At 41.2% G+C, this 26,726-nt stretch overlaps 1 protein-coding gene across 5 annotated transcripts in view; it reads right to left on the bottom strand.

The window, feature by feature from the left end:
- The window catches only part of CDK6 (cyclin dependent kinase 6), a 211,513-nt gene that overhangs the window by 148,659 nt on the left and 36,128 nt on the right, over positions 1-26,726 (bottom strand). For all 5 annotated transcript variants that reach the window (XM_008149113.3, XM_054726288.1, XM_054726284.1 and 2 more), the window contains exon 3: positions 1,932-2,067. In XM_008149113.3, the coding sequence (XP_008147335.2) occupies positions 1,932-2,067 (136 nt within the window). The remainder of the gene's footprint in view (positions 1-1,931; positions 2,068-26,726) is intronic.

Raw genomic sequence — 26,726 nt, 5'->3', positions numbered from 1 at the left:
TAACATCCTAGGAGAATTTAACGTGAAGCTCAAAAGATCTGTGCAGGTGGCTGTGCATGGAATAAATACTGTATATGGTTACCTTCTCTTGCTGCTTGAAAAAATATCACCTTCCCAAAACAAAAATTTTGAACTTAGAAATATATCCGAAGAAGCCAGTGATTATTTTGTCAGTCTACGCTTCAGCTACTGGTGAGCCATGAGTCTTATTTACTGAGTACCTATGTGTATACATCATCGTGTAGGGACCATCAGTATACAAAAATGAATGAAGAGGTAAGAAGGATGGATAAATATTCACAATGAAAGGTAGAAAACACGATAAAGAGGGAGAGGTAAGTAGAACAATGGCTGTAGTGAGATCACATCCAGCTATAAAAGCGGATCAAATGATAACCTGACAATTTTAAGCAGTGTTTACTGGTGGGGGGGAGCAAAGAAGTGGCAATAAGAACGAGGGCCACAGAGGCAGGAAATTATGAGCCGCCCTAAGAGAAAGGGGATGAGCCCAATGTGGCCAGAAAACAGTACGTGAAAAGGGACTCGGCTCTGCACTGCGTACTGAGCGTGGGGTTTTGGACAAACTCAAAAAGAAGAAAGCTAAAGTCAATGGAATAGAATTTGAGAGGAAAGATGGGTGCAGAGCTAGAAGAGGACCAAGAACAGCTAGTTAGGAATTCCTACATTTGAAGAGATTTAATGTCCTTAAACCTGCTCAGAAAGAAATGAGATAATTACTGAGCACCATATTCTTTTATGAAAGGCAGATGGTAAGAAAGTAAATTCTGTATGAGTCTAAAACCAAAGGAATAAATCAAGTTCTACATGTCAGTACCTGGGAATACCACCTGCTATCATTAAAAGACATTTCTTACTCTGTTTAAAAGATAAACTATTTTTTGCCCAGCTGGCAACGCTCAGTGGTTGAGCATCGACCTATAAACCAGGAGGTCAAGGTTCGATTCCCGGTCAAGGCACATGCCTGGGTAGTGGGCTCGATTCCCAATGGGGGCCGTGTCGGAGGCAGCTGATCAATAATTCTCTCTCATCATTGATGTTTCTATCTCTCTCTCCCTCTCTGAAATCAATAAAAATATGTTTTTTAAAAAGAATATAGACGATTTGTCTTTTTTTAAAAAAGATACAGTATTTTCATCTGTTTATTCCTATAAATATGATTTAACTCATTTATAAACAATGAATAAGATAAGGAATCTGCTTAATTAAGTCACCTAATTCACAAAAACAAAGGTTCTTCATGAAAACCTGCACATGATGTCATAGATCTAAAAGACCTACTGGGAAGTTCAATTAAGCAGAACGAAGACACCAACTAAACTTTGTAAGTAGCTTTTCCCATTAGACTTAAAGGAAGAATTTCTAGTCAGTACACTGCATTTAGCTTGCCGACTTCTAAAAAACCTAAAGCCATCTTTAAAGCCCAAGGGTTTGGGATGGTCCTTAGCACTGGCTTTCTATAAATGTTTTTATTAATGAGAAAAATTGGAGAAAGAAGTGCCTGAGACCAGTATTTCTGATTGGCATAGCATGGTATATCCTGGAGTCAATGTACAAGTAAAATATCTAATGTGCTCACATATGATGTTTCAGATTATATCTCTCTGAGTCCATGAATCATCAGAAAAACACTGAGTTGTACTTACTGCACCATACTTTCCAAAGTTAGAGCCACCACATCATTAACAAATAGATATTTTTCAATAAATGTATTAAGAACTAAAGGATTTTCCACTGAGCCCTAACATTAACGAACTACAATATATCCCACTTAGCTATATTACATATATTTATCTATACACTGAGTTCCAAAAGCTCCAATTCTGGCAATTTCCATAAAGGAAAGAATGCCATTGCTTAATAGACTGTAGCAGTGTGACTGTTTGACCAGGCAGAAAGACGATTCTTGGTACCTTTATGGTTTCAGTGGGCACTCCGGGCTCTGGAACTTTATTCAAATAAGTGGTCAAGTCTTGATCTACATGTTCAAACACTAATGTTAGTTTAGTTTCTCTGTCTGTTCGTGACACCGTGCACACATCGAATAACCTAAAAGGAAAAAGAAAGAGACAGTAAGTAGGTGGCAATAAGCAAAGAAGTAACCTGTACGTCTTACATATGTCCCTCATTCTGAACAAACAGGAATAAAAACAAGGCCAGTGTTGACCATTCCTTGGGATAATAAGTAAGGATACCCAACAGGACTTGACACACAGTAGCAAAGAGAAAGGAACAGGAGCGGAGCCTGAGACTATCGGTGTGGGGTGTTTCCTTATTTAAGACCTTAGGTGGAACTTGCTGCTGCTGATAGTTTTAAAACCTGCAGCCTAGGAAAAATACGGTTCTTCTTAGCTCACAGTTCGAGAATCATTAAAAAGCCCAAATGAGCATTCTTTGGAGATGCGGGACTCTGCAATGAAGTTCTCCCTGGAATTTAAGGTGGGAACAATCATGTCTGTGAAAATAAGTAGGATGGAATATGGAGAAATTTGGTGTATTTCTAAGAGAGCCTTCTCATCCTGATGAATCAAATGACTTCCCTAGAAAGGGCATACATTCCTAGCTTTAAAATTCCAAATATCATGCTAATTAAAACTGTAAAATTCAAACTTTCCTTTTCAGGGGAAGAAACTGCGTTGGTAAACTATGTCATCTTAAATGATAAAGACAGACTAACCAACTTCATGATCAAGTACGGCTGGGCGAATTCAATTTTTTTCATAAAATCCTACACCAATTCAAAATTTAAGTTTCAAAAACAAAGTTTTCAGTAGCAAAACCATTTTTAAGCCAAAGACACATTTCCCGTTGATTTCAATCATAAAAGTACACTCTCTAGTACATGAGATGTTCAGCAAATGTTTGAAGAGTGAAACAAGCCACTCATAAACAAGCTGTCAGTCAATTTCTTGACAGGGATGTAATAGAAACACTCAGAAAAGGCTAATAAAATGTTATATTATTTTCTTTCATTTTAAAAACTTAGTAACACTCTTTTAAAGGGACGAACTATAAATGTGCAATAACCCAATTACTAAAATGCAGGGTTGACTCTCAATTATCCACTTTGTATATTACCTCTGTTCAATTTTTAATGCCTGCCTGGTTACCATACCACCCGACTGTATGTCTAGGCTATCTGGCACCCACAACGTTCTCTGTGAATCTAAACTCAATGTTAAACTAAAGAACACTGTAAGTTAAATTTAGTGGGGTGAACAATACCACTACCAACCACACACACTTCACAGCCAGATTCAAACTACTTTTTAATTATGGGCAGTTTGAGGTGAGTTCTACAACTCCATTCAAACCCACTAAGATCAAATGAATTTCTTCCTCACATGTATCTACTTCCAAATATTCTGACTGTTAAAGTTTTAATCATCTACTTCCAAAGTTTTTTTTTTTTTTCTAAATTCTAAACTCTTCCAATGTCACCAATGTGACTTATTCTGGACTGTTCTTCTGATAAAGTAAAAACTCCCTAGTTAGTAAGTGTATTATAGAAAGTATCATAAGACATCTGAGCGCCACACTATGAAAAACATGACTGCTATTATGCATGGATCTGACACCCGAGACGTTTATCAAAACAACTCTATAAACTGGGTAATTCCGGGTAACTATCATGTATTCACAGGCTCCTGAGAACTGTCTTCTTCCCATTAATCCCATAGACTTTGACGGCTTCACTTTTTATTTCCTTTGGAAGAAAAAGGAGTTCCAAATAACCAAGCTTCTTCCTATCTGTCGCGTCTACTTTTGTAATAAAATAAAACAGCAATGAACCAAAGATGGGATATACTAAACTCAAGCTCAAACATGGGGCTGCACCATTGCCCCTGTGCTTCTTAAATGTTCCTTTAAACCTGCTCCCCGTTACATTTCCTCAATGAGGACACAGTGTTTACCACTGCTTCTGACGGCAATGATTTTAGTAACTCTAGTTTTTTAAAATTTATTTTTATTGTTTAAAGTATTACAAATAGTACATGTCTCCTCCCCCCCCCCCCCCAAATGACCTTCCCCCAGCCTCCCCTACCCCCTGGCACATGCCCTCACCCCCATCCCAGTGTCTTGCGTCCATTGGTTATGCTTATATGCATGCATACAAGTCCTTCGGTTGATCTCTTACCTCCCCCTGTCCCCCAACCCTCCCCAGCCTTAGTAGTTTTTAATATATCAGACATTTAAGTACTTTACAAAAGGAAAAGAAACGTCTGACTGGGACATAACTGGAGAATGAAGTGATCACAACACACTGCTGAGCTGAAGTCACCTGCTCTCAAACCGTTAAGTTACCAAACAGCCGTGGCAGTATAATGTTGCTTCAGCTCATGAAACCGTTTGCAAGCACTCTTTGTATGACACAATACAAGAATAACATCCAACCCACCCAAGTGCTTTTCCTCACAGTTATATCACTTTACTCAAAATATTAAGACTCACCATTTTGAGAAAAGGTCCTAATTTTGTTTTATTTGTTTTCCAATTTTTACTTTTCAGTTACAATTTACATTCAGTATTATTCTGTATTAGTTTCAGGCATACAGCATAGTGGTCAGACAATCATATACTTTATAAAACGTTCCCCCCGATATTTCTAGTATCCACCTGTCACCATATATACTTATTACAATGTTATTGCCTCTATTCCCTATGCTGAAATTTACATCCCCATGACTGTTTTGTAACTGCCAATTTGAAAGGCCTTAATTTTAACTGGTAATTTTTAAAAAGTGGGATTTTTAAAGAGCTGTGTCACAATATAGAGTGGAATCTTCTTATATGAATTTTAATGTATATACATATTCCAGGCTACAAAAAGAATGGTGTGAGGTAGGAGCAGCTCATGCTGTTCAAGGAGATAATCCTTTTTAAAGGTGGCATTACTAATCTCATTTGGGAAACGGAGCATATTACATTCTCTTCCAAAATTCACAAGTGACATCGAGGGAAGTGAAAGTCCTAGGAAGACCTGCAGGATATCCCCTTTTTGGTTCTAATGTTGGGTATCAACATCCTATAGCCCAGTACTCCACAGAAGCACTGGGAAATATTGCTCTTCACTTAAATAAGAAATTTAGTTTGACTTAATTGTTCAGTAAACATTATCAGAGAAATAATTAAGGTACATTAGTCACAATGGGTAGAAAAATGTCTTTTGACTCAACAGTTATAAATATTAATCTTAAGCATTTAGAACATAATATATATGATGCTTTTTCATCTACAAAGACTCCTTCTGGAATTACCACAAATCAAATCATAGGCACTTTGGTGGGAAATAAAGAGAAAATAGATGCAAATCTCATATAAGTAACTGAGCTAAACAAGAAATGAAGTCCCTGATATTTGGCAAGAGGGTAACAACCTGTAATCTATCTATATAAAAGCCGAAGCAACCGTCGCAACCAAAACAACCGAACGGACGACCGAACAGGCTGTGTGGGGCGACCAGGCTGGCAGGGGGGTTAGTGAGGGATGACCAAACGACTGAGCAGCAGGCTGCATGGGGCGACCAGGCCAGCAGGGGGGTTAGTGAGGGCTGACCAAACGATTGAGCAGCAGGCTGCGTGGGGCAACCAGGCCAGTAGGCAGGGGGGGGCAGTTGGGGGCGATCAGACCGGCAGGCAGAGGCGGTTAGGGGCGATCAGGCTGTCAGGGGAGGGGCAGTTAGGGGCAATCAGGCAGACAGGCAGGTGAGCGGTTAGGAGCCAGCGGTCCTGGATTGAGAGAGGGATGTTCGACTGTGGGACAGTGGAACATCCCCCAAGGGGTCCTGGATTGGAGAGGGTGCAGGCTGGGCTGAGGGGAACAAATTGAACAAATTTCGTGCACTGGGCCTCTAGTATATTTATACAAACCAATGAGGATGTGGCCAGGCTGCCTAGAACCTCTCCACTTGTAAACCAAAAGAGCCAGACAGGTCTGAACGTTTGAACAAACACTGGAAAATAACTTCAACTGTATGATTCTTCATGTTGACTAACATCTCAAGACTTTTTAAACTTTTTTTTTATCCTATTCAGTAAATGGACAAAAATACCATTTCAATGGCTGCAGTTCCATAAGAGAAATATAACACACTGTGTTGAATATGAGCAATATCTCAGATTACTTTGAGGGGAAATGAAAACTACCATTCCATATTTATGCATTAGAGCTTTGCTTAATGTGACCCAAGTGAATGTTCAAAAAGTAGAAGTGGCCTGGCCAGTGTGGCCCAATGGTTGAGCGTTGATCCATAAATCAGGAGGTCAGGATTCGATTCCTGGTCAGGGCACTGCCTGGGTTGAGGGCTCCATCCTCAGCAGGGGGCATGCAGGAAGCAGCCAATATATGACTGACTCCCTTTTATCATTGATGTTCCTATCTCCCTCTCCCTTCTGCTCTGAAATCAATAAAAATGTATCTTTTAAAATTATTTTTAAAAAAGTAGAAGTGAAAAGGGGTTCTCAGCACTTACTGAGTCCATGAATCCAGTTTAGCTGTGAAAACACAATCCAGAAGAGGCACAATTAAGTCAGCCAAGCCCCTCACTATCTCATAAAGTAATTCTCTCACTGTCTCTATTGTCTTGACCCCCAGCTGCAGGGCTGGAGCAAGCACTGTGGTCCAGCACAGCACTCAGCTTTCCAGCTGTCCCGATGATGTAATTATCTCATAACAAAACATCTCCGTGAATTAACTCTGCATCCTACCCATTGTAATTCTTAATGATTGCTTCCTGTTCACGTTCCCTAACTTGCTATTCTGGATCTATTGCATAGGCAAGTTGTCTTCATCTAATGGATGGGATTACATCCAATAAACTTGGGATTTCCAAAGATTATAATTTACAAAGGTCTCCCAAACAACATGCTTTGGAAACACAAGCCCTGCCTTTCTATTGTGCTTATAATAGAAGGGAAATCTGCATTATTTGCTGTGATTAAACTTTGACCTGTCACAGGAAGGCCTAGGAGGATTTTTTCCTGTCACTTCCCCCCCCCCCCCCCCCCCCATAATCTTGCTTGGATCTTTGGACATCAAATGTAAGATGTCGGGCACAGCTGACTAAGGGCGCTAAACAAAATTTTACTTGAACTACAGCCTGTCATTGGAATTGAGAAGACTTTTCAAAAATCTCTAATCTCTTCCTTGATGGCCCAAAAGCACATACTGTGGCTATAGCTTGCATGCAACAAATTTATGCTCACACATTCCACTAGGCCTACACTACGGAATACTGGGGCTAAGGTGTTCACATTTTGCTCAATAAATATGGACTGGGTGTGCATTTATTCTCAACTGACACTGGATGGTGTAACTCCAGAAGTATTTGCCACCAACAATAATGAGCATCCTGCCAGAAGGAAATTGCCATTTCACGGGCACTGATAAAATATCAGTACCTACTGTGTGCAGCCACTGTGTTTGGGTTGAGATTCCAATAGATCTAAAGGCAGGTATTGCCCTTGAGAGCTTGACTATCTAGATTTGGGAGAGAAGGCTGTTAGATAAAACTAACAGTAATGATGCATGGGTATGTAGCAATTCCAAATAAATTCTACAAACAGTGTATGAAACTTTATATATCATATCGGAGTAAATTCATTCTGTAACTATTATAGTACACATCTGTGGTGTCTACCTTTCCACATCGATCACCTCTTCTGGAAACCATAGTCTCATTTTCTGTTAAGGAACTACTACTTTATCCCATACTCAGGTAATATGGTATCGGGGCATGGGCGCTGGATGGCCTGTAACCTACCCTGGACAAAAAAGAGTGACAATGATTAATTCAGGGGTGGACAGGACCATGAGAATCAGTCCCAGGAATTTTACTAAAACGTCTGGGACAGTAGAGCTCTCTTTATTCTGGGATTACTAAACTCGCAACAGATAAGCCTGCAGCTGCTGACGGCCATCTCTGCCACCACTTCGGTGAGCCTTCCCCGGTGAGCACTCAGCCAACACCAAACAGAGGCAGAGCAGAGAGATGACGGGCAAGAGATTCCGGGTGATACTGGTTCAGCACCTGGACCTGCCTGTGCCGACCTCCCCCTGGATCTGTTCGTTATGTGAGCCAGTCATGTCCCTTTCATGCTTCCCCAGTTTGAGTTGGGTTTCTATTACAACCAAAAATAGTTCTAAGGCATGTATCAACATTTTGAAATGATCAGGTGACTTTGAAACATTACTATCTGACTTCAAATACGCCCTATATATTAGACAAAAGGAATTAAGCTCAAGCACATAAGCCGTGGTAACTATACCCATTCTCTGACTTGCTGGAAGACTATTCGCCTGCAATGGTTTCTCCAAGAGCATGTCCACCGGGCGAAAGCAATGGACAGCTGCAGATCAGGCTAATTCATCTTTCCCAGGGAGCCATGAGGCTTCCTCCCAGAATTCCTATCTGAGGTTCCTGGTCTAAGGAACATTTTATGGCAAAAAGTACAGAAAGGAAGAAGACAGACAAGCTCACCACAAACAGAAACATGGCACCTAGCACAGAAAAGAAAGTGAGGCAGTAAGAAATACTTTAAAATAATACAAAGTTATAGAATTTAATTAATTTAAAGGCTGAGTCCAATGCTAGGACATATGTTCTCCTGAAACCCTCAACTAAACAACCCCTCTCCAACTTCGCTGTTGCTCAGAAGGGGAAACAGACAGGAGCGTGTATCAATAGTAACTGTAAAGCAGGGAAACCCCCCATAATCTGACAAGCAAATACAGTCAACATCTTTTCCTTACTGAATCATTTTATTCCCTACAGCCTTAAAGAGAGTGTTATAAGAAAGTTTCATGATTCATTTTCTTCCAGTCCATCTTTAAAGGTTCTATTAATCTAGTTTTAGCTTCTTATCTACATACACCTGGCAGTGTGGATCTATGAGTTTATATCTTTGTATCCATTAGCCAAAAGATGTCTTACAACTTAAATGGGAATCCCCAAAACTGGACAAGTTTACAAGATGTGACTTGCACTACAGTAAATATTTAAAACCAAGCAAACGCTAAAACTTGTGTATACAGAAACACATTGGAACTGGTCAGCACAAAACTGGTGTACGAGTAGCTCGGCCCCAGATGAGCTACTTGGGATGTCTTCTACCTGCCCAGACCCTCATCTCTGGGGCTTCCTGGAGAACCCCTTCCTGGATGAGCAGGTGAAACTCATCAAGTGGATGGGTGACCACCTGAATCCCCTCCAAAGGCTGCGGGCCCCCAGGCTGGGCTGGGCAAGGATCTCTGAAAGGCTCAACCTCAAGCACAACCCTTTGAGGGGCCCCTCTGCATTCCCCTGGGGTCTGGCTTCTGCCTGAGCCTCTCGGTCCCTGAAACCACTAGCCATTCTTTTACCCACCCTGGAGCCCTCTCCCATGCACTGGACCATATAGAAACAATAAAGCTTTTTGCAGCAAAAATATATAGATAAATAAATACAACTTTAACTTTGCTTATTATATTCTTTTAATTCTCCCCAACACAGTCTCTAACACACACTAGGTACACAATGTTTATTGAAAGAATCAAATTTTTCAAAATTGTAACTCTGGGAAAAGTCAGGAGCAAAGTAAAAGAGAGAAATGGGATGTTACTCATTTTATAGAAGAAGAAACAGATGTATGTAAACAAATGCTCACTGCAGTATCATTCATAACAGCCCCAAAGTAGAAACGACCTAAATGTCCATCAGCTGATGAACAGATAAACAGAATGTGGCATATTCATATAATGGAATACTTTTGGTAAGGAAAAGGAATGAGGTACAGGTACATGCTATGATGCAGATAAATCTTGAGAAATTATGCTAAGTAAAAGGAACCAGTCACAAAAGGCCACACATTTATTGCATGATTTCTTTTATAGGAAACTAGAGCCCTGGTGCACAAAATTCGTGCACGGGGGCGGGGGGGATCCTTCAGCCCAGCCTGCACCCTCTCCAATCTGGGACTCCTCAAGGGATGTCTGACTGCCAGTTTAGGCCCGATCCTACCTGGACTGCTGGTAGGACTGCTGGCCCTCTCACAATCCAGGAATGCTGGCTCCCAACTGCTTGCCTGCTTGCCTTCCTGATTGCCCCTAACTGCTTCTGCCTGACAGCCTGATCACCCCCTAACCACTCCCCTGACAGCCTGATTGATGCCTAACTGCTCCCCCGACAGCCTGATTGCCCCTAACTGCCCTCCCCTGCAGGCTTGATTGCCCCCAACTGCCCTCCCTTGCAGGCCTGGTCCCTCCCAACTGCCTCCCCTGCTGGCCATCTTGCCGCGGCCATCTTGGGTCCACATGGGGGCAGCCATCTTGTGTGTTGGAGTGATGGTCAATTTGCATATTACTCTTTTATTAGATAGGATGTCCAGAATAGGCAGATCCACAGAGGCAGTGATTGCCTAGGGCTGGGGAGAGTAGGGAAGGAGAGGTGGGAGAGGAACGAAGAATGACTGCTAATGGGTTCTGGGTTTCTTTGTAGGGTGATAAAATGTTCTAAAATTAGGCCAAAACTCAGTGAATATACAAAAACCACTGAACTGTATATTTATACAGGTGAAGCTGATGTTTTATGTAAAGTCTCCTATATAATAAAAGGGTAATATGCAAATCGACAAAGTGGCGGAATGACCGGTCGCTATGCCAGGGGTGGGGGTGTGAAGGGGTGGGTGTGTGTGTGTGTGTGTGTGTGGGGGGGCAGACGCTCAACGCAGGAGCTGTCCCCTGGTGGTCAGTGCACTCCCACAGGGGGAGCGCCGCTCAGCCAGAAGCCGGGCTCACAGCCAGAAGCAGCGGTGGCGGAGCCTCTCCTGCCTCTAAGGATGTCGGACTACCGACAGTCGGACACCCCCCAAGGGCTCCCTGACTGCGAAAGGGTGAAGGCCGGGCTGAGGGACACCCCTCTCCCCCTGAGTGCACGAATGTCATGCACTGGGCCTCTAGTATCTCAATAAAGCCCTTCAAAAACAAAAAAGAGGAAAGAAATAGCCATAGAGAGGTTTAGTACTATGCCTGAGGCACAAGGACAGGAAGTGGTGGAGATGTGAAGTCAAGCTATCTAGTTCCATAGCCTAATTTCCTAACCCCTCTGTATGCAGCACAGCATTTGGGGGCAGAGACCTCTCTGTGACAAATGAGACACCCTGCTGACACTCCTTGCAGGAATGCCAATTCCCAAATGCCTTTCGTAAGCTTGGATATCCCATGTATGCTCTACATGCTGGGCTGAAAAAATCAGGTCTTAGAAAATTCACAGGAAAAATTAAGCATTATAAAAGCTTATTTTCTCATTCAACTTTTCTTCCTTTCATCACTCATATACTTTTCTTCAATCTGCTCCTCCAAGTTACCGAGAAAACCCTGATCAACAATCCTGAAAAGGTGGTTTTTAAAATTAAATATATTAACAACTTAAGTTTAACTTTGTTTTAGGGGGGGAAAAATGCATGCATTTACTGCCTTGCTAAAGGTATGTGATTTTTAAAAAATATATTTTTATTAAGTTCAGAAAGGGAAGGAGAGGGAGAAAGAGAAACATCAATGATGAAAGATATTCATTGATTGGCTGCCTCCTGCACTCCCCTCTTCACCCAATGGGGCCTGAGCCCACAACCGGGGCAAGTGCCCCAACTGGGAATAGAATAGTGACCTCCTCATTCACAGATCCACACCAGCTGGGCAAGGTATGTGAATTTTGATCCTCCCCCAATAAGGGATAACTCCATAAAAAAGAATGTGAGAAAAATAGAATTACTTTTCTGATATCTGCCTAACTGTCAGGTTGAAAGCAACAGAATTACTATGGAACACAAGAGAAACAACGACAGCTCACCAAGTCTTCAAATTACCCTAATGGTCACCATACAAGCCAAAGAAAAATCCTGCATGGTATAATTATGGAATTTTATAAGTATGGAGACAGCTTTAGGGATCACCTGGTGCTGTACAGCTGTTTTAATAGTGAGGAAACACAGGCCAGAGAGTATACAATGGCAAAGCTAGCTAAATAAAGGAGTAAGACACCTGCGTCTCATGACTAAAAACTCTTGTGCCCTTTCTAATATAAGGTAAAAACCACCAAAACAACCAAAGCATGGTTTTTTAAAAAGTCACTATAAAAATTAACTTCTAACATCTTACATTTAAAAATGAGATTTATGCGCTGAGGCCGGTTCGGCTCAGTGGATGGAGCGTCGGCCTGCGGACTCAAGGGTCCCAGGTTCGATTCCGGTCAAGGGCATGTACCTTGGTTGCGGGCACATCCCCAGTGGGGGGTGTGCAGGAGGCAGCTGGTCGATGTTTCTCTCTCATTGATGTTTCTGGCTCTCTATCCCTCTCTCTTCCTCTCTATGGAGGAATCAGTAAAATATATTTAAAAATAAAAATGAGATTTATTCTAGCAAAATTTCCAGGAGCTATTGTGTTAAGAACACCCTCAGGAAACTATTAAAAGATAAGAAAACAAAACACAGTGGGAAAAGAGAAAAGAAGTGGTAGTTCTATCAACTACTAAACTGAAGGATCCGAAATTAGGTGTTTTGTTCAGATGCAAAAATGTATAAATACTAAGTTATGATTTTTAATATGTCCACATAATTTTATTTTAGAGTTTGATCTTTGGTCGAAAAATATTTCAGACAGGTAAATATTTCATCGTTTTAAGAGCGATTAAAAACTAAAGCAGATAAGAATTTGTAAATGTAGCGGCAACTATAAATCCTCCAAGGCAGAATTTTTCTTTTGAAACACACACACACACACACACACACACACACACACACACACACACGCACCAATAACAACACATTGGAACAACTCATACTGGGAATCTGTTAGGCAAATAGGTATTTCACAAAAGTGAGTATTTTAGATACCTTATTTTTACCCATCTTAAGTCCTCAAACTTTTTAAAAATTAAAGTTTTCAGACAAAAACAAACTCATAGATATAGACAATAGATTGGTCATTGCCAGAGGGGAAGAGTGGAAGGAGGGTGAAGTAGGTAGAGAATCAAACACAGGTGAAACAAGGGAACTAGACTTTTGGGAGGGGTACACAGATGTCAAATTAGAATCTTGTATACCTGAAAATTATATAGTGTTATTAATCAATTTACTTCAATACATTTAATTAAAAAATAAGTTTTTAATGGAATTCTTTGTAGCATGCATTTAACATTTTCTTGACTTTTTAAGCACAATATACTGATTATGTTCTACTGGTGGATAATTCATGATCATTATTATTGTCATTAAATTATAATAGTTTAATTCATCACTGTTAATGTGATCCTTTATTTGAACACTTTCTAAACACATGAATATGAGGCAAGGAGATCCACACTGAGACAAATTATAAATCAAACTCTCAAAAAGCAAAGAATCTAAAAAACAAACAAACACTGGCAAAGGTAATAAAAGCCAATATTACTGTATTTTGATTTCAAACTCTTTTTATTCTGATATGATTAAAGAGACAAATGCAACCTGGCCAGTGTGGCTCAGTGGTTGAGCATTGACCTATGAACCTAGGAGTCACGGCTCGATTCCCAGTCAGGGCACATGCCTGGGTTGTGGGCTCGATCTGCAGTGTGGGGTCTGCGGGAGACAGCCGGTCAATGATTCTTTCTCATCATTGATGTTTCTATCTCTCTCCCTCTCTCTTCCTCTCTGAAAGAAATAAAAATATTTAAAGAAGACAAATGCATATGATAGTAATAAATCTATGTTAATGGCCACACAATGAATAAAGATGTAATTTGTGACAATAACAGCCTAAGGAGGAGGGACAGATCGTATACGAAAATTATTTTTTATTATTTATTTATTGTTTTGAGAGAAAGAGAGAGAGAGACATCAATCTGTTGCTCCATCCATCCATGCATTCATCAGTTGACTCCTGCATTTGCCCCAACCCGGGATTGAACCCAAAATCTTGGCATATAGGATGACACTCCAACCAACTGAGACATCTGACTAAAGTGGAAAAAAATTTTTATATACTATAAGAACTACTCTTTCAAACTAGATTGATTATAAGTTTAAAATGTTAGTTGTCATCTCTAGTATAATCATTAAGAAATTATTTGTTTTGAAACTATCTTCGTGTCCTCAGAAATATTTTCTTGAATCTCCTCTCTAATCTATCATTTATGAGTATTAGAATGAACCTGGAACTGTACCAGGAACTTTACATATGCAAACTCATTCAATTCTTTCATATCTTTATTTAGTAGGTACTATTGTTCTCATTTTACAGATGAAGAAGATGAGATTCGGAGGGTAACTTGTCCAGAGTGACAGAGCTCATAAGATGCAGAACCAGGATTTCAATTAGAAGCCTTTACAGGTTTCTCCATCTCCGCCATCTGGACCGTCTACATTCATGGTCCTATTCTCTTATCACCCAATGCACCTATTCTCTTCTCACCAACACCACATAACGAACAACAAAGGATAATTATCTCCTTCATGGCCATGGCTTCAAATATACCTAAATGTGGTGAATCCTTAACCTGTCTCTCAAAAACAGTTCTCTCCCCACACCAGTTACCTTTTGGACAACCCCAACCAATATTCTAAACACCTCAATTTCCAATGTCTAGACCAGAGCTCACCTCCTTCGTGAATCACACCACCATCCAACCAATTTTCTAAGTGCAGAAACCTTCAAGTGATTTTAGATTCTTCCATTTCCCCATACCTCCAACCAATCACCAAAGTGTTTCTCCAGTCACTTCCATTTCCTGAGTTCGGGTATTTACCACTCTTGCCTAGACTGCTACAGAGGTTCTTTATCCTGTCTCCTACCTCATGGAGACTCCCTGTCCTCACCTCTCTCTCTGGTCAGTGAACATTCTACAGTGTACATCTACCTTTAACACTGAACAAATGCATTTAGTCAACAAATTACTTACTAAATATTTGTTATTCCCTCGTATTGTATTAAGTACCAGGAATAGAAAGATTAAAGGATAGAATACAATGTCTTAAGTTGTTCAGTCTACTGGGAAGGCGGACGTAAAAAGAATAGGCGGACGTAAAAAGAATAATATTAACTAATCTGGAATTGCTGAGGTAGAGATATATACAGGGTATTTGAAGAGAAACAGAGAGGGGCTCCTAACCCAAAACTACGACAAAGGTTTGTAGAGGAAGTGACAACTGAACTGTCTTAGACCATGAGGAGTTACCCAAGCAAGTGGCAAAGAAAGCCACTCAAAACCAAGAGAAAGCGTGAGCCAGGGACAACCAATAACCTACTGGAGCTAAACCTTGTATGCCATAAGAAACTTTCATTTTGTGGGCAATGAACAGGCACTTTTGATTTTTAAATAGCTCACTCTGGTGGGCATGGATAAGAGGGGAATAGTGGCAAGAAGACCAGTAAGGAGACTGTTACTGCAAGAAAATAAAGAGGGCCTGTCCTAAGGAATTGGCAGCAAGGACGGAGAGGAGAGTGCAGATTCCAGAAATATTTAGGAGGTTGAATTGGCAGGACTCGCTAAGTGTCTGAATGTGGCGGGGGTGGCGGGATGAGGATGGAGGAAAAGCCAAGGATGACTCATAGGCTTTTGACTTTGGGGACTTGGTGCCACCCCATGAGATAGAGCAGTGTTCCCAGACCTTTGGCTTGTAGAGGCCTGTAAAACTTCCAACTAACATAGGTTCCTGACAGAACATTGCCAACTGAAGACATAAAATACACCCTACCATCTACTATCAAGTTTCATTTCATAAAGAGAGCGCGTTTTAACAGCCAAAATGTAAACAGATTTAGCTTTCTGCAAAAATCACCACAGGCCCTTATTTTTCTAATTTCATCCTAGATGGTGGAAAAGTGGTACCAGGCTTCACACCAACACTGGGAAGTTCTGAGTTGGAGATATAGGAGAAGAAGTCCGTCTGGCTGTAAGATGATGAACTGAAGACAGAATATACAGTCCCGGCCCTCACTAACTCTCTAGCCCAAGAGAGTTATCCCATATACATTAAGGGTTGTAAAAGAGTTCAAGAGGTTATGGAAGCCCTGAAGAAGAGGCATTCAAATGTGCCTAGAGCGAAAGTGGCCAGGGAGACGCATCGCAAAAGATGATCTGGAATTTGCCAGATAAGTAAAGGAAGTTTAGTATGGTCTGGGCAGAAGGAACAACGTGTCCAAAGGTATGTAGGTATGCAGGAAATTCATATTTAGGGAACTGTGGATAGTTTGGCATGACTTGGTGATTATCTTGGAAAATGGCAAGAGAAGAGCTGGAAAAGTACACAGAAGAGAAACTGAGAAGAATTTGGTAATCCAGGCTAAGAAGCCTGGAAATTATCTTATGGGCATTGGGGAATAATCAAAGGACTTTCCAATGAGCAATACTATGGCCAGTTCTAACACTTGGAAATACCACTCTGACTGCAGACTAGAAGTTGGACTGTAGGGGAATAAAACTGGAGGCGAGGAAAATGGATAAGAAATGTGTGCAAGAGCCCAGGTCAGAAATACAAATGCCGTAGAGAAATAGAAGCAGCAGAGAAAGACCAATGCAACCGACAGGTATTTACTGAGCTCCTACATTCTCTGGGGGTTATAAGGCCAATGAGCCAAGATCCCTGCTCTCTTAGAGCTTCTTTTCTATTTTTGCTAAAACAAAAAGATAACCATACTTTACATAATGTTCTGCAATTTAGAAAATTTAGCAATGCCTCAAGTGCTTTCATAAGTCCTCTCTCTATATGTATATGTGTGTGTATATATATGTATATATGTATGTATATATATATATATATTACATATATAATATATATATACATATATATATAACCTTTTTAAATTGCATGAAATTATGCTATATATGTAATTTATTACACCATTTCCCTATTCTTGTAACAGTGGCTCATTACTTTATAATTACGTCCCTATAAGTGGCATTGCAGAAATCAAAAGGTATACACTTTTTTCTGAATAAAAACATAGGGGTGGGCAAAAGCAGGTTTATAGTTGTGAGTATGCAAAACACAGAGTATTGTATAATTTTCCATATGAACTGTAAACCTACTTTTGCCCACCCCTGTATATACATATTTAAAAAGTTTTCGATCCAAATGGCCTTAAAAAAAAGATGATTTATTAACTTATACTCCCACAGTGAAATCGAGAAGGTGGACCCTACATGATCTGGTGACCGACCAGGATATAAAAGTAGAAGGGAGGGAATGTTAGAATGATTTTCAAGCTCTGATTTAAGCAACAAGGTAGATAACAGTGCTCCAAACAGTAAAATAAAAGAGGAAAAGAATAGTTGAGGAGTAATTAATGAGTTCACTCCAGAAGAGATGAACTTGAGAGGTTTGTGACATTCAAGCGGTAATAATGTCCAGTGAACAAATGTAGACACATACTTGGAGCTTTGGACAAGATCAAGTAACCATTTGGGAAGCTATCAGAATACAAATGAGACAGAATCTTGGGGGCTGTAACATGCAACAAAAAGAATAGCACCCCTGAATGAGTCAGAGAAGTGGGCAAGAAAACAGCTGAAGAAAATATCAGAAAAATACAAGGGAATTAAGAAAACAATTCCATTTACAATAGCACCAAAAACAACAAAGTACAGGACAAAGCAGCAGTACAAAAAGCTAACATTTATTGAGTGCTTCTTGTATTTCAGGGAGGTGCTAAGAACTTTATCTGTGCTTATGCATTTCAACCTCTTAACCTACAAGGTAGGTCTCATTATCTCCTTTACAGATGAAAAGAACGAAGGCATTGACGGTCAGTAGAATGCCCACCATCAAAAACCTTGTACATGAAGGAGCCAGGCTTTGAGCTCAGGTCATCAGGCATGAGGACCCTCACTCTCAACTGCTGTAGTATTCTCCATTCCACAGCTTACTAGGACCTCCCTGATCCCGACCATCACCACCACTCGAGTCTTTTTAACTAGATTCTGCCCATCCTGAAATATTTGCAGTTCCTGAAATGAGCCTAGTTCCTTAACACAAGCTGCCACCACCTCTGCCTAGACAGCTCCCTTTTTCTCTCGCTGGTGACCGCCTCTACTCATCCACCAAGTCTGCTCAGGGGTGAACACCGTCCATTATCCTCTTATCCCCTTCTACCCTCCCACTTCCAGGGCCAAGACTCCTATTTTTATCACAACATACCTGACTCACTGGAGGCACCCAGCCATGATCGTTGAGTCAATAAATAAATCAATCAAAATATTCAATTGTCCTATAAGAGAGTACACTATATTTTTAGAAATAGCCAGAGCTAAGTCTGATAAATTAAGTGGGGGGATTAGGCTGAGTAATATTCTTTTGGGTCCAAAAAAGAGGTGTGATAATAAAGTAAAGATGTTGATTTTGGGGTTTGACTCATAAAACAGTTCTGAAGAAAATTCCAAGAGTCTGAATATGTTTTGCTCAATGAGAGCAGAGCTAGAAAAACTGGACTGCCTCCCGTGGGACAAGATTTATTTGTTCATATAAGTTCTCATATGGCGGTGTTCATTTTGTTCTTTGTCTCATTATTTCCAAGTCACGCAGTATAATAAGGCAATTGCACTTTTATTAAACGTACTCCATTTCCTAAAGAGCAAGCCGCTAAGGAAGTGATCCCCATTCCCCCCTCATGTTGTCTTTCCTCAGTAAGTGTCTTGACACGTTAAAGAAATACTTTATTATCAGAGGGTGATTTTGCTTATTTCCAAAGAGGGAAGCAATTTGCTACTCTTTAATTTAAAACAACTCCTAAATCCAAGGAATGCTTTGCTCATGGAAGGAAAAACAAAGTCTAGAATCTATTAACTTGTGATGCACAGCTGTCAAAGCAATTTCCATTCAATATACATTTGAGTTCATTTCGCTGTTAGAGCAAATCCTAAATCTCCCATGTATCTCGCCAGTACTAAAGTATACTTAGCCCCAATCTAGGTCACAAAATACTTTAACATGACAACATGTCCCACTCTCCCGCCATTTTGAGAAATTTCCAAGGAACTACAAAAAGCAAGCTCCCTGAAAGAAACAACCTCATACCCTAAATCACATCCCAGGTAAGCCCTGCCCCCATCTGGGTTCAGGGCACTATCAAAATGGAAGAGAACTAATCTGTGTCATGGCACACGTTCAATCGCACTATTTCTCCCAAGTCTAAATCTTGACACATCAGTAAGCCCATCGTGTTGAACTGTTCCTCAAAGATTTTGTCCAATTCTCTAAATAAAACTATCCATCTATTTCAATTTAACCAGTCTTTAAGTTAGAAATTTATGGATCTTTACATTATGCATTTTGAATTAGTAGCTACAAGAGTTAGATCTAAGCATTCGGCTAATAAGCATATCTCTGCTAACATCAGTTACTAGTGTTTCTTAGCTGTTAATAGGATTTCACGCTACTTAAAGCCACCCCATTATTATCTGGCATCAGTTACTTGACTGTAAGACCACTATCTACAGAATAACCCCTGGAACTAAGATGGGAAATAGTAAACACAGAACAATTCTATCTAATAATAGACAAATATGCAAATTGACCATAACTCCGACACACCCACAAGCCACGCCCACCAGCCACACCCACCATCCAATCAGAGCGAGTATGCAAATTAACCCAAACCAAGATGGCTACAGCCACAGAGAGCAAGGTTTCCTAGGTAACAGAGGAAGCCAAGCTTTCCGCCTGCCCTTGCCAGGCCTAAGCCTCCACTCAACCTACAAAGTTTCAATTATAGAAGGTAAACAAATTCAAACAAATGGTGGCAGAATGGAGCTTGAGAGAGCAGGCCAGGGTTGCCGCCGGCAACAGGGGAAGCAAAGCTTTCCGCACACCCTGGCCGGGCCCACCCGCTTGAGGCAACAAAGTTTCAATTATAACCCCAACACAAATGGCTAAAGGCCTCGGAGGGAGCCCCAGGCTTGGCTCTGCTCCAGGCTACAAAGTTTCAATTGTAGAAGGAAAATAAATTCCAGATACCAGGGCCTCCGCTTGCGTTGCCAGGGGGCGTGGCCCGCCTGCAAACCACCACAGGCCCCTCGCTCAGGCTGCCCCACACCCCAAGGGAACCCCCACCTGATCTGGGACACCCTTCAGGGCAAACCAGCTGGCCCCCACCCATGCACCAGGCCTCTATCCTATCTAATAAAAGAGTACTATGCAGATTGATCATCACTGCAACACACAATATAGCTGCCCCCATGTGGTCAAAGATCCTGCCCCCATGTGGGCACAAGATGGCCACCACAAGATGGCCAGCAGGAGAGGGCAGTTGGGAGGCACCCGGCCTGCAAGGGAGGGCAGTTGAGAAGGACCAGGCCTGCAAGGGAGGGCAGTTGGAGGTGATCAACCCTGCAGGAGAGGGCAGTTAGGGGTAACCAGGCCGGCAGAGGAAGGAAGTTGGGGGCAAACAGGCTGGCAGCAGAGTGGTTAGGGGGTGATCAGGATGGCAGGCAGAAGCGGTTAGGGGCAATCAGGAAGGCAGGCAGGCAAGCAGTTGGAAGCCAGCAGTCCTGGATTGTGAGAGGGATGTCCGACCGCCCGTTTAAACCACTAATTCATCGAGTGGTCCCAGATTGGAGAGGGTACAGGCTGGGCTGAGGGACAACCCCCTCTGTGCACGAATTTCGTGCACCGGGCCTCTAGTGGTATCAAATACAGAATAAAGGCCACATCACCAGCAATTGAAATTAATTGGAAAAAGAAATCCAATCCTAAAAAAAAAAAAAAAAGAAAGAATTTCAATGTTGTTAGGTAATGAACAATACTTTAGAAAAATATAACCCTAGGAATGAACATATTTATACAACTTTTATAGTTACAGACATGTGGATATTTAATCACTGCCCTCTTGGCTTATATTTCTTTGTTAGAAGTAAAACCAAAAAGCAAAATTAGCTACATATTACCCTTTAACAGAGAAATGAGCAGACAGCAAGTAGTTGCGTGAGTTCACAGTTTCTACTGACTTGTTTTGAGATGCTAAAATGATGTTAAATCCAATAAGTTAGTCTCTTTTTAGTTTTTTTAACCATTCTAATAGAATAATTTGAGGGAAAATTGTATTTCACAAGTTACTAAATGTATAAATACTGTTTATTTATTATAAATATATTATACTGTTTTTGACCTCCTCCTTGGATATTTACTTCTCTTTTCTTTGTTTTTAGGTGTACAGTGTATTTATAACTAGGATAGCAGTTTCTTAAAAAGGAAAAAAATGACTTGGTAAGAGTAGGAGATCCCCCCCCCCCCTTTAAATATATACTATTATTTGTTTAGAATTCAAAAAAATCTTTTATAAAAAATGTAAAACCTGAAGGTATATAATTTATAATTTAGTGCTTATTAATGACACAGGTAAGTAAAATAATAGGAAACTCTAAAACACTCTACTTAATACCAGTGAATCCTTTTTAAAATACTAGTATAACTTTTATGTCAAAAAGTTATCTCTAGGAGGTTAATTTTAGGGAAGTTATTTCAGTGAACATACACAGAAGTATCCATAAGTAGGACATGAGACAGAGCACGTGGTAGTCCCTGAACCAAACTAAAGGGAAAAACTCAATGGCTGAAGTAGGGGAAATGAAACTACAGGTGATGAGCTACCAGCAGAAAAGGCCAAAGAGACTATGACCATCCCAAGCCTGAGAGACGAGGCTGTAATGGCTACTGACAGAGAGCAATATAATCAATTGAATTTACTTTTGCAAAAGGCCTATATTTTATCTATATAAAAGCTGTCTGGAAAGACATAATTTGGCAGGGTGGCCTGGACCCTGCCATAGGTGAGGGAGTTTGTGTGACAAAAAGAACTTCCTTCTCTACGGTCAAGATGGATATTTCTGGGCACAGGGCTTGAGACCATCAGACAGTGAGATCATCAGCCAACTCCCTTCATGGATTCAACACTCAGCAATCAACTGTCTCGCTGCAATCTGGCTTTCCCATAGATAAGCACGCAAGGAAGGCAATGCCTCAGTTGGCAAATCCCGGTACACTTGAAAAGTACAGCTTTTATTGGAAAAGAGCTAATGAACATTTTGGTTCAAACTTCAGTTCCTTGTGAGGTTGGCATGTGTCCACCATCTCTGGACTCTCAAATCCCTCTAGGTATACTCATAAAACCGGGCTTCCAGCTTTAATACCAGCCGGATCCTGGAACATGGCAACCACACCACAGAACTGGCTCCCAGTGTGTGGGCAGCCAGCCATCATTCTGACGGCCTCCTGAAAAGGCAACAGTAATTGACCTTGAGACATACCTTTTCTTCACAGGGCAATAGGATGTTTCTGCATTCTGACTTTTAATTCATGAAACTTTCAAACTGTTTGAATAAAAGCACAATCTGAGGACGTATTTACCCAGGTTTGCTAGAAGAACTCCTAAAGAAACCATCTCTTTGGGCAGCACCGATGAACGCTTTTGAAAAGGCTAATTCTTAGACTTAACTTATACAATACTGAATTGTTTTCATTACGAATTGCCTCCTGGGGTGGGAAACACTGATAATACAAAATCCCTCTAGGGCCTTGTCAAACATCTCTTCCTTACCCTCCACTGAAAATCAGCCATTTAATCAACAGTGGGTTCTCGCACACCTTCGATGTGCTAACACTGGAGATATGGCCAGTTAGCTAGATTGTCCCCTTAGGAAGTAATTGGAGTCACTGTCATGGGACCCACTGTAGCTGATCAGAGTCTACTTCCTATCTCGGTTGTGTGCTGGGGTAGAAATACACTGAAAATTACTCACCCTGAGTAAGATTAGACTTTTCAAGTGAATTCTGTCAACACGTTACAAGAGAATTTTGTTCCTGGCTTTAGCTATTCAAAACACAAATTTGTCCTATTCATCTGATGTAAGACTAAACAAAAGCATTCATTAATAAAAAGCAGAGAAAACATAGTGCCAAAATCTTTGTATATTCTAGTGCACAATAAATTTAGCCTCTTCCAGGCAAATGCATGCAACTTGTTTCAAATTCAAAGAAAGATAATGAAAAAAAACCTGTTTATAGTAGGAAATCTTCAATAATTCATAGCTTGATGATCTAATAAAATTACTTTAAAATGTCAAATGTCAAAATGCTGTATCAAATCTCTTCTTTTTGCATTTCAACTCTAAGTTAACATTTTGATGAAAAATGAATTCAACAAATAGTAACTGTATTTTACGGGAGGCTCTTCCAAGTTTTATTGCTAAGCTCGGTTAAGCACAATACTTTTGCCAGACTGGCTAAATAAAAGAGTTCTTACTTTTTATAAAATATCACCCTAATGATTTTTAAGTGTTAACATAAGTTAATTAATCCACTCTTTGCATATACCAAAAATTGTCTGTGTATATATCTAGAGCTTTTAAACAATGAGCAGATAATGAAAAACAAGGAAATTACTTTAAGGTAAACTCATCTATACAGTAGGGTTGCTGTGAAGATAAAACCATTTATTACAGGCATACTAGAGCTTGGGACATGTTAAGTGTTCTAATTAAAGATTGGTTGTGAGCCGAAACCGGTTTGGCTCAGTGGATAGAGCGTCGGCCTGTGGACTCAAGGGTCCCGGGTTCGATTCCGGTCAAGGGCATGTACCTTGGTTGCGGGCACATTCCCAGTAGGGGGTGTGCAAGAGGCAGCTGATCGATGTTTCTAACTCTCTATTCCTCTCTCTTCCTCTCTGTAAAAAATCAATAAAATATATTTTAAAAAATAAAAAATAAAGATTGGTTGTGAGATGATGATGACAATGACAACTTATTCTTAAGTATTTTAGTTTTTATTTAATTTATTAGAGCTATTTTTTTAAAGCATGAGGCTTCTCTTGATGCATGCCTTAAGCACGTTACAAAGCCCTCATTTATCAATGAGGGACAGTCTCTCTGTGTCTAAGGGACTCCAAGGGTGTTGACCACTTTAGATTCTTCTACTCACTCAAGTCCCTCTTAGGACAGCCAACTCACTTCCTGGTCTTCAACCTGTGGCTCTTCATTCTTCCACCCTCTCTGCCTAATTCTAGACACGTCCTTCAGCTCTCATGTCGGGCTCCCAGTGCCTCACCTCTCTAGTAATAGAAGAAAATCAAAGCTGTTCGCCTCATCTATGGATCCTCTGTCCCTTATGTTTCATAGGAAAGTATCCTCCTCTCCAAGGAGAGGTGTCTCCTTACCCATTGGCTCTCCACCCTCTGATAAGCCTTCCTTTCATCAATGTTTACTCCCTATCATTCCTCCTCAATTTCTCCTCCACCAGCTCCTTCTTCTAGATCTATAAACACACTCATATTTCCTTTGTATAACAACAAGAACAAAAAGATTGTACTACTCTTACTTCAAGCTGGTTCATTCAACCAACAACATTCCATTCCCCCGCCTGTTTAATGGTAGTCTACACCAGGGGTCCTCAAACTTTTTAAACAGGGGGCCAGTTCACTGTCCCTCAGACTGTTGGAGGGCCGGACTATAGTTAAAAAAAAAAAACTATGAACAAATTTCCTATGCACACTGCTAAGTCGGCTGCTAAGCAGGACAGGCAGCGGCGGCAAAAACACCCGGCGGGCCGGATAAATGTCCTCGGCGGGCCGCATGTGGCCCGCGGGCCGTAGTTTGAGGACCCCTGGTCTACACTTTGTGCTACACTTTCTCACTCCGTTGCTGTTAACTGGATTCTGTTCTCTCTCTTCCAGCAATACCTGTCTTCATATGGGTACTGATTAACTTCCCACTACTAAATGCAGTCTTCAATCTCCTGGCAGCACCTGAGACACCTGAAGAAATGCCTCCTTTTCCTTAAAACACTCCCCTCCCATGGCTTCTCTGAGTTTTCTTCTATTTCGCCAGTCACTTCTCTGGTTTCTGCCTTCCTCTTTGCCCTTTTTTTCCTCCTTCAATTTTAAATGCTGGTAATCTCCAAGTTTCCATTTTCAGTCTTATTTCCCCCTTAAAATGTGGGCATCCTAGCCCAGTCACTGATGGAACGTTAGGACCCTATTTGCCAGTGACCTTGCAGATGGCAACTGTGTCTGAGGCACTATCTGAACCACCTGTGCTGTGAAGGCTGGTGTGCGTGAACACGTCACTTAGCTGGTGACACAAGCTTAGTCACGTGCTCAGTTTTCACATGGGGCATATGTGGGTTGCTCCTGTGGGACATACGGTGCCCAGTAGTGGCATTCCAAGGGTGGGACTCAAAAGATCTATGTCTCCTTTAATCCTTTGCACTCGCTTGCTTTTTTCTCGATTCCTTTATTCTAATGCTAACCGTGTCGAGTCACACTCGACATCCGAGTGCAAAAGGTTATTAAGAATGGTATAGGTTTTTCTGGACTCTTCTTTGGAGCTCCTGATTTCTTGTACTTTAACTATAACTCTGCCTTGGTTACTTCCTGAAAGCACATATAACTCAACATGTTCAAAATGGAACTCATCAGTATCCTCTCACACCCGTTCCTTCCGTGAATCCTACTTCTAACAGTGGCACCACCACCCACTCACTCAAGATTAACACTGCAATTCATTTTGTTAACTCTATGACCTGTTCAGCCACATACCCAGCCCGTTACCTGGACTATCTCTCATATTTAACTTCTACCCTCATTCTCAGGGAACTGCCCCTACTTCAGGCCATCATTTCCTCCTGTCCCCAGGAAATGGCCCGTCTCCTAAATAGTTTGCTTGTCTCTAGATTCTATTTCAACCAGGGACACCGTCTGCTGACCACACCACTTGAGCATATCTCTCTACTCCCCTTCTCTTCACACTCTGGTCAACTTGGCACCTCAGGCTCCTCCATCATGCATCATGTCATTTATCTCCATGTCTGTGATTCTGCTCGCATTGTTAACCTCTTCCTTGGAGCCTAATATTCCTGCTCCACAAGTTAAACAATTTCTTCTTAAAAATTGTATCTGTACCTTTGAATGGTCCTTATACTTTAATAGAGGACCGGTGCACTGTGCACCGGTGGGGTCCCTTGGCCTGGCCTGCGCCCTCTCGCAATCCAGGACCACTCGAGGGATGTCAGAGAGCCGACAACCCGATCTCTGCAGGCCAGGCTGAGGGACCCCACCGGTGCATGAATCCATGCACCGGGACTCTAGTATGCATATAAAATCTTTGGTTAATCTCTTCTCGCCCTACCCCCAACCCCTTCCCTCTGAGATTCATCAGTCTGTTCCATGTTTCCATGCCTGTGGTTTCCAATCCTGCGTTGAATGTCTGCCCTCTGGTGGTCAGTGTGTGTCATAGCTACTGGCCAGTTGGCTGGTCACTTAGGCTTTTATATATATGGACTAGAGGCCCGATGCACGAAATTCATGCAAGAGTAGGCCTTCCTCCCCCCGCTGCCAGCACTGGCTTCCCTCCAGCACCTGGGACCTGGGTTGGGTTCCCTTTGGCCCCGGCTTCATCAGGAAGGACGTCCAGTCTAATTAGCATGTTACCCTTTTATTATTAGGATCCTTTGCATTATAGTAGTTTGCACAGGTCCTCTAAGTTATAAGCTCACTTATAATTACCCCACTTAGATAAGGCAGGAACTGAGTCATACACATTTTGATTCTTTGTGTGCATATTGCCTGTAGTAGGTGCCTTGCACTCAGGAGGTGCTCAGTTAACCTCTGATGAATGGAAAGTCACCGAAGGCACTATTTTATGAGTGAATCCCATGTCATATACTACTATTCCCTGTAAGCAAAATACACTTTGGGAGTGAGATCCAAACTGT

The sequence above is a fragment of the Eptesicus fuscus genome, chromosome 14 (assembly GCF_027574615.1).
Source record: "Eptesicus fuscus isolate TK198812 chromosome 14, DD_ASM_mEF_20220401, whole genome shotgun sequence".
Taxonomy (NCBI): Eukaryota; Metazoa; Chordata; class Mammalia; order Chiroptera; family Vespertilionidae; genus Eptesicus; species Eptesicus fuscus.
Note: the sequence above shows the minus strand (reverse complement) of the source record. Positions and strands in the feature narration are given on the sequence as shown.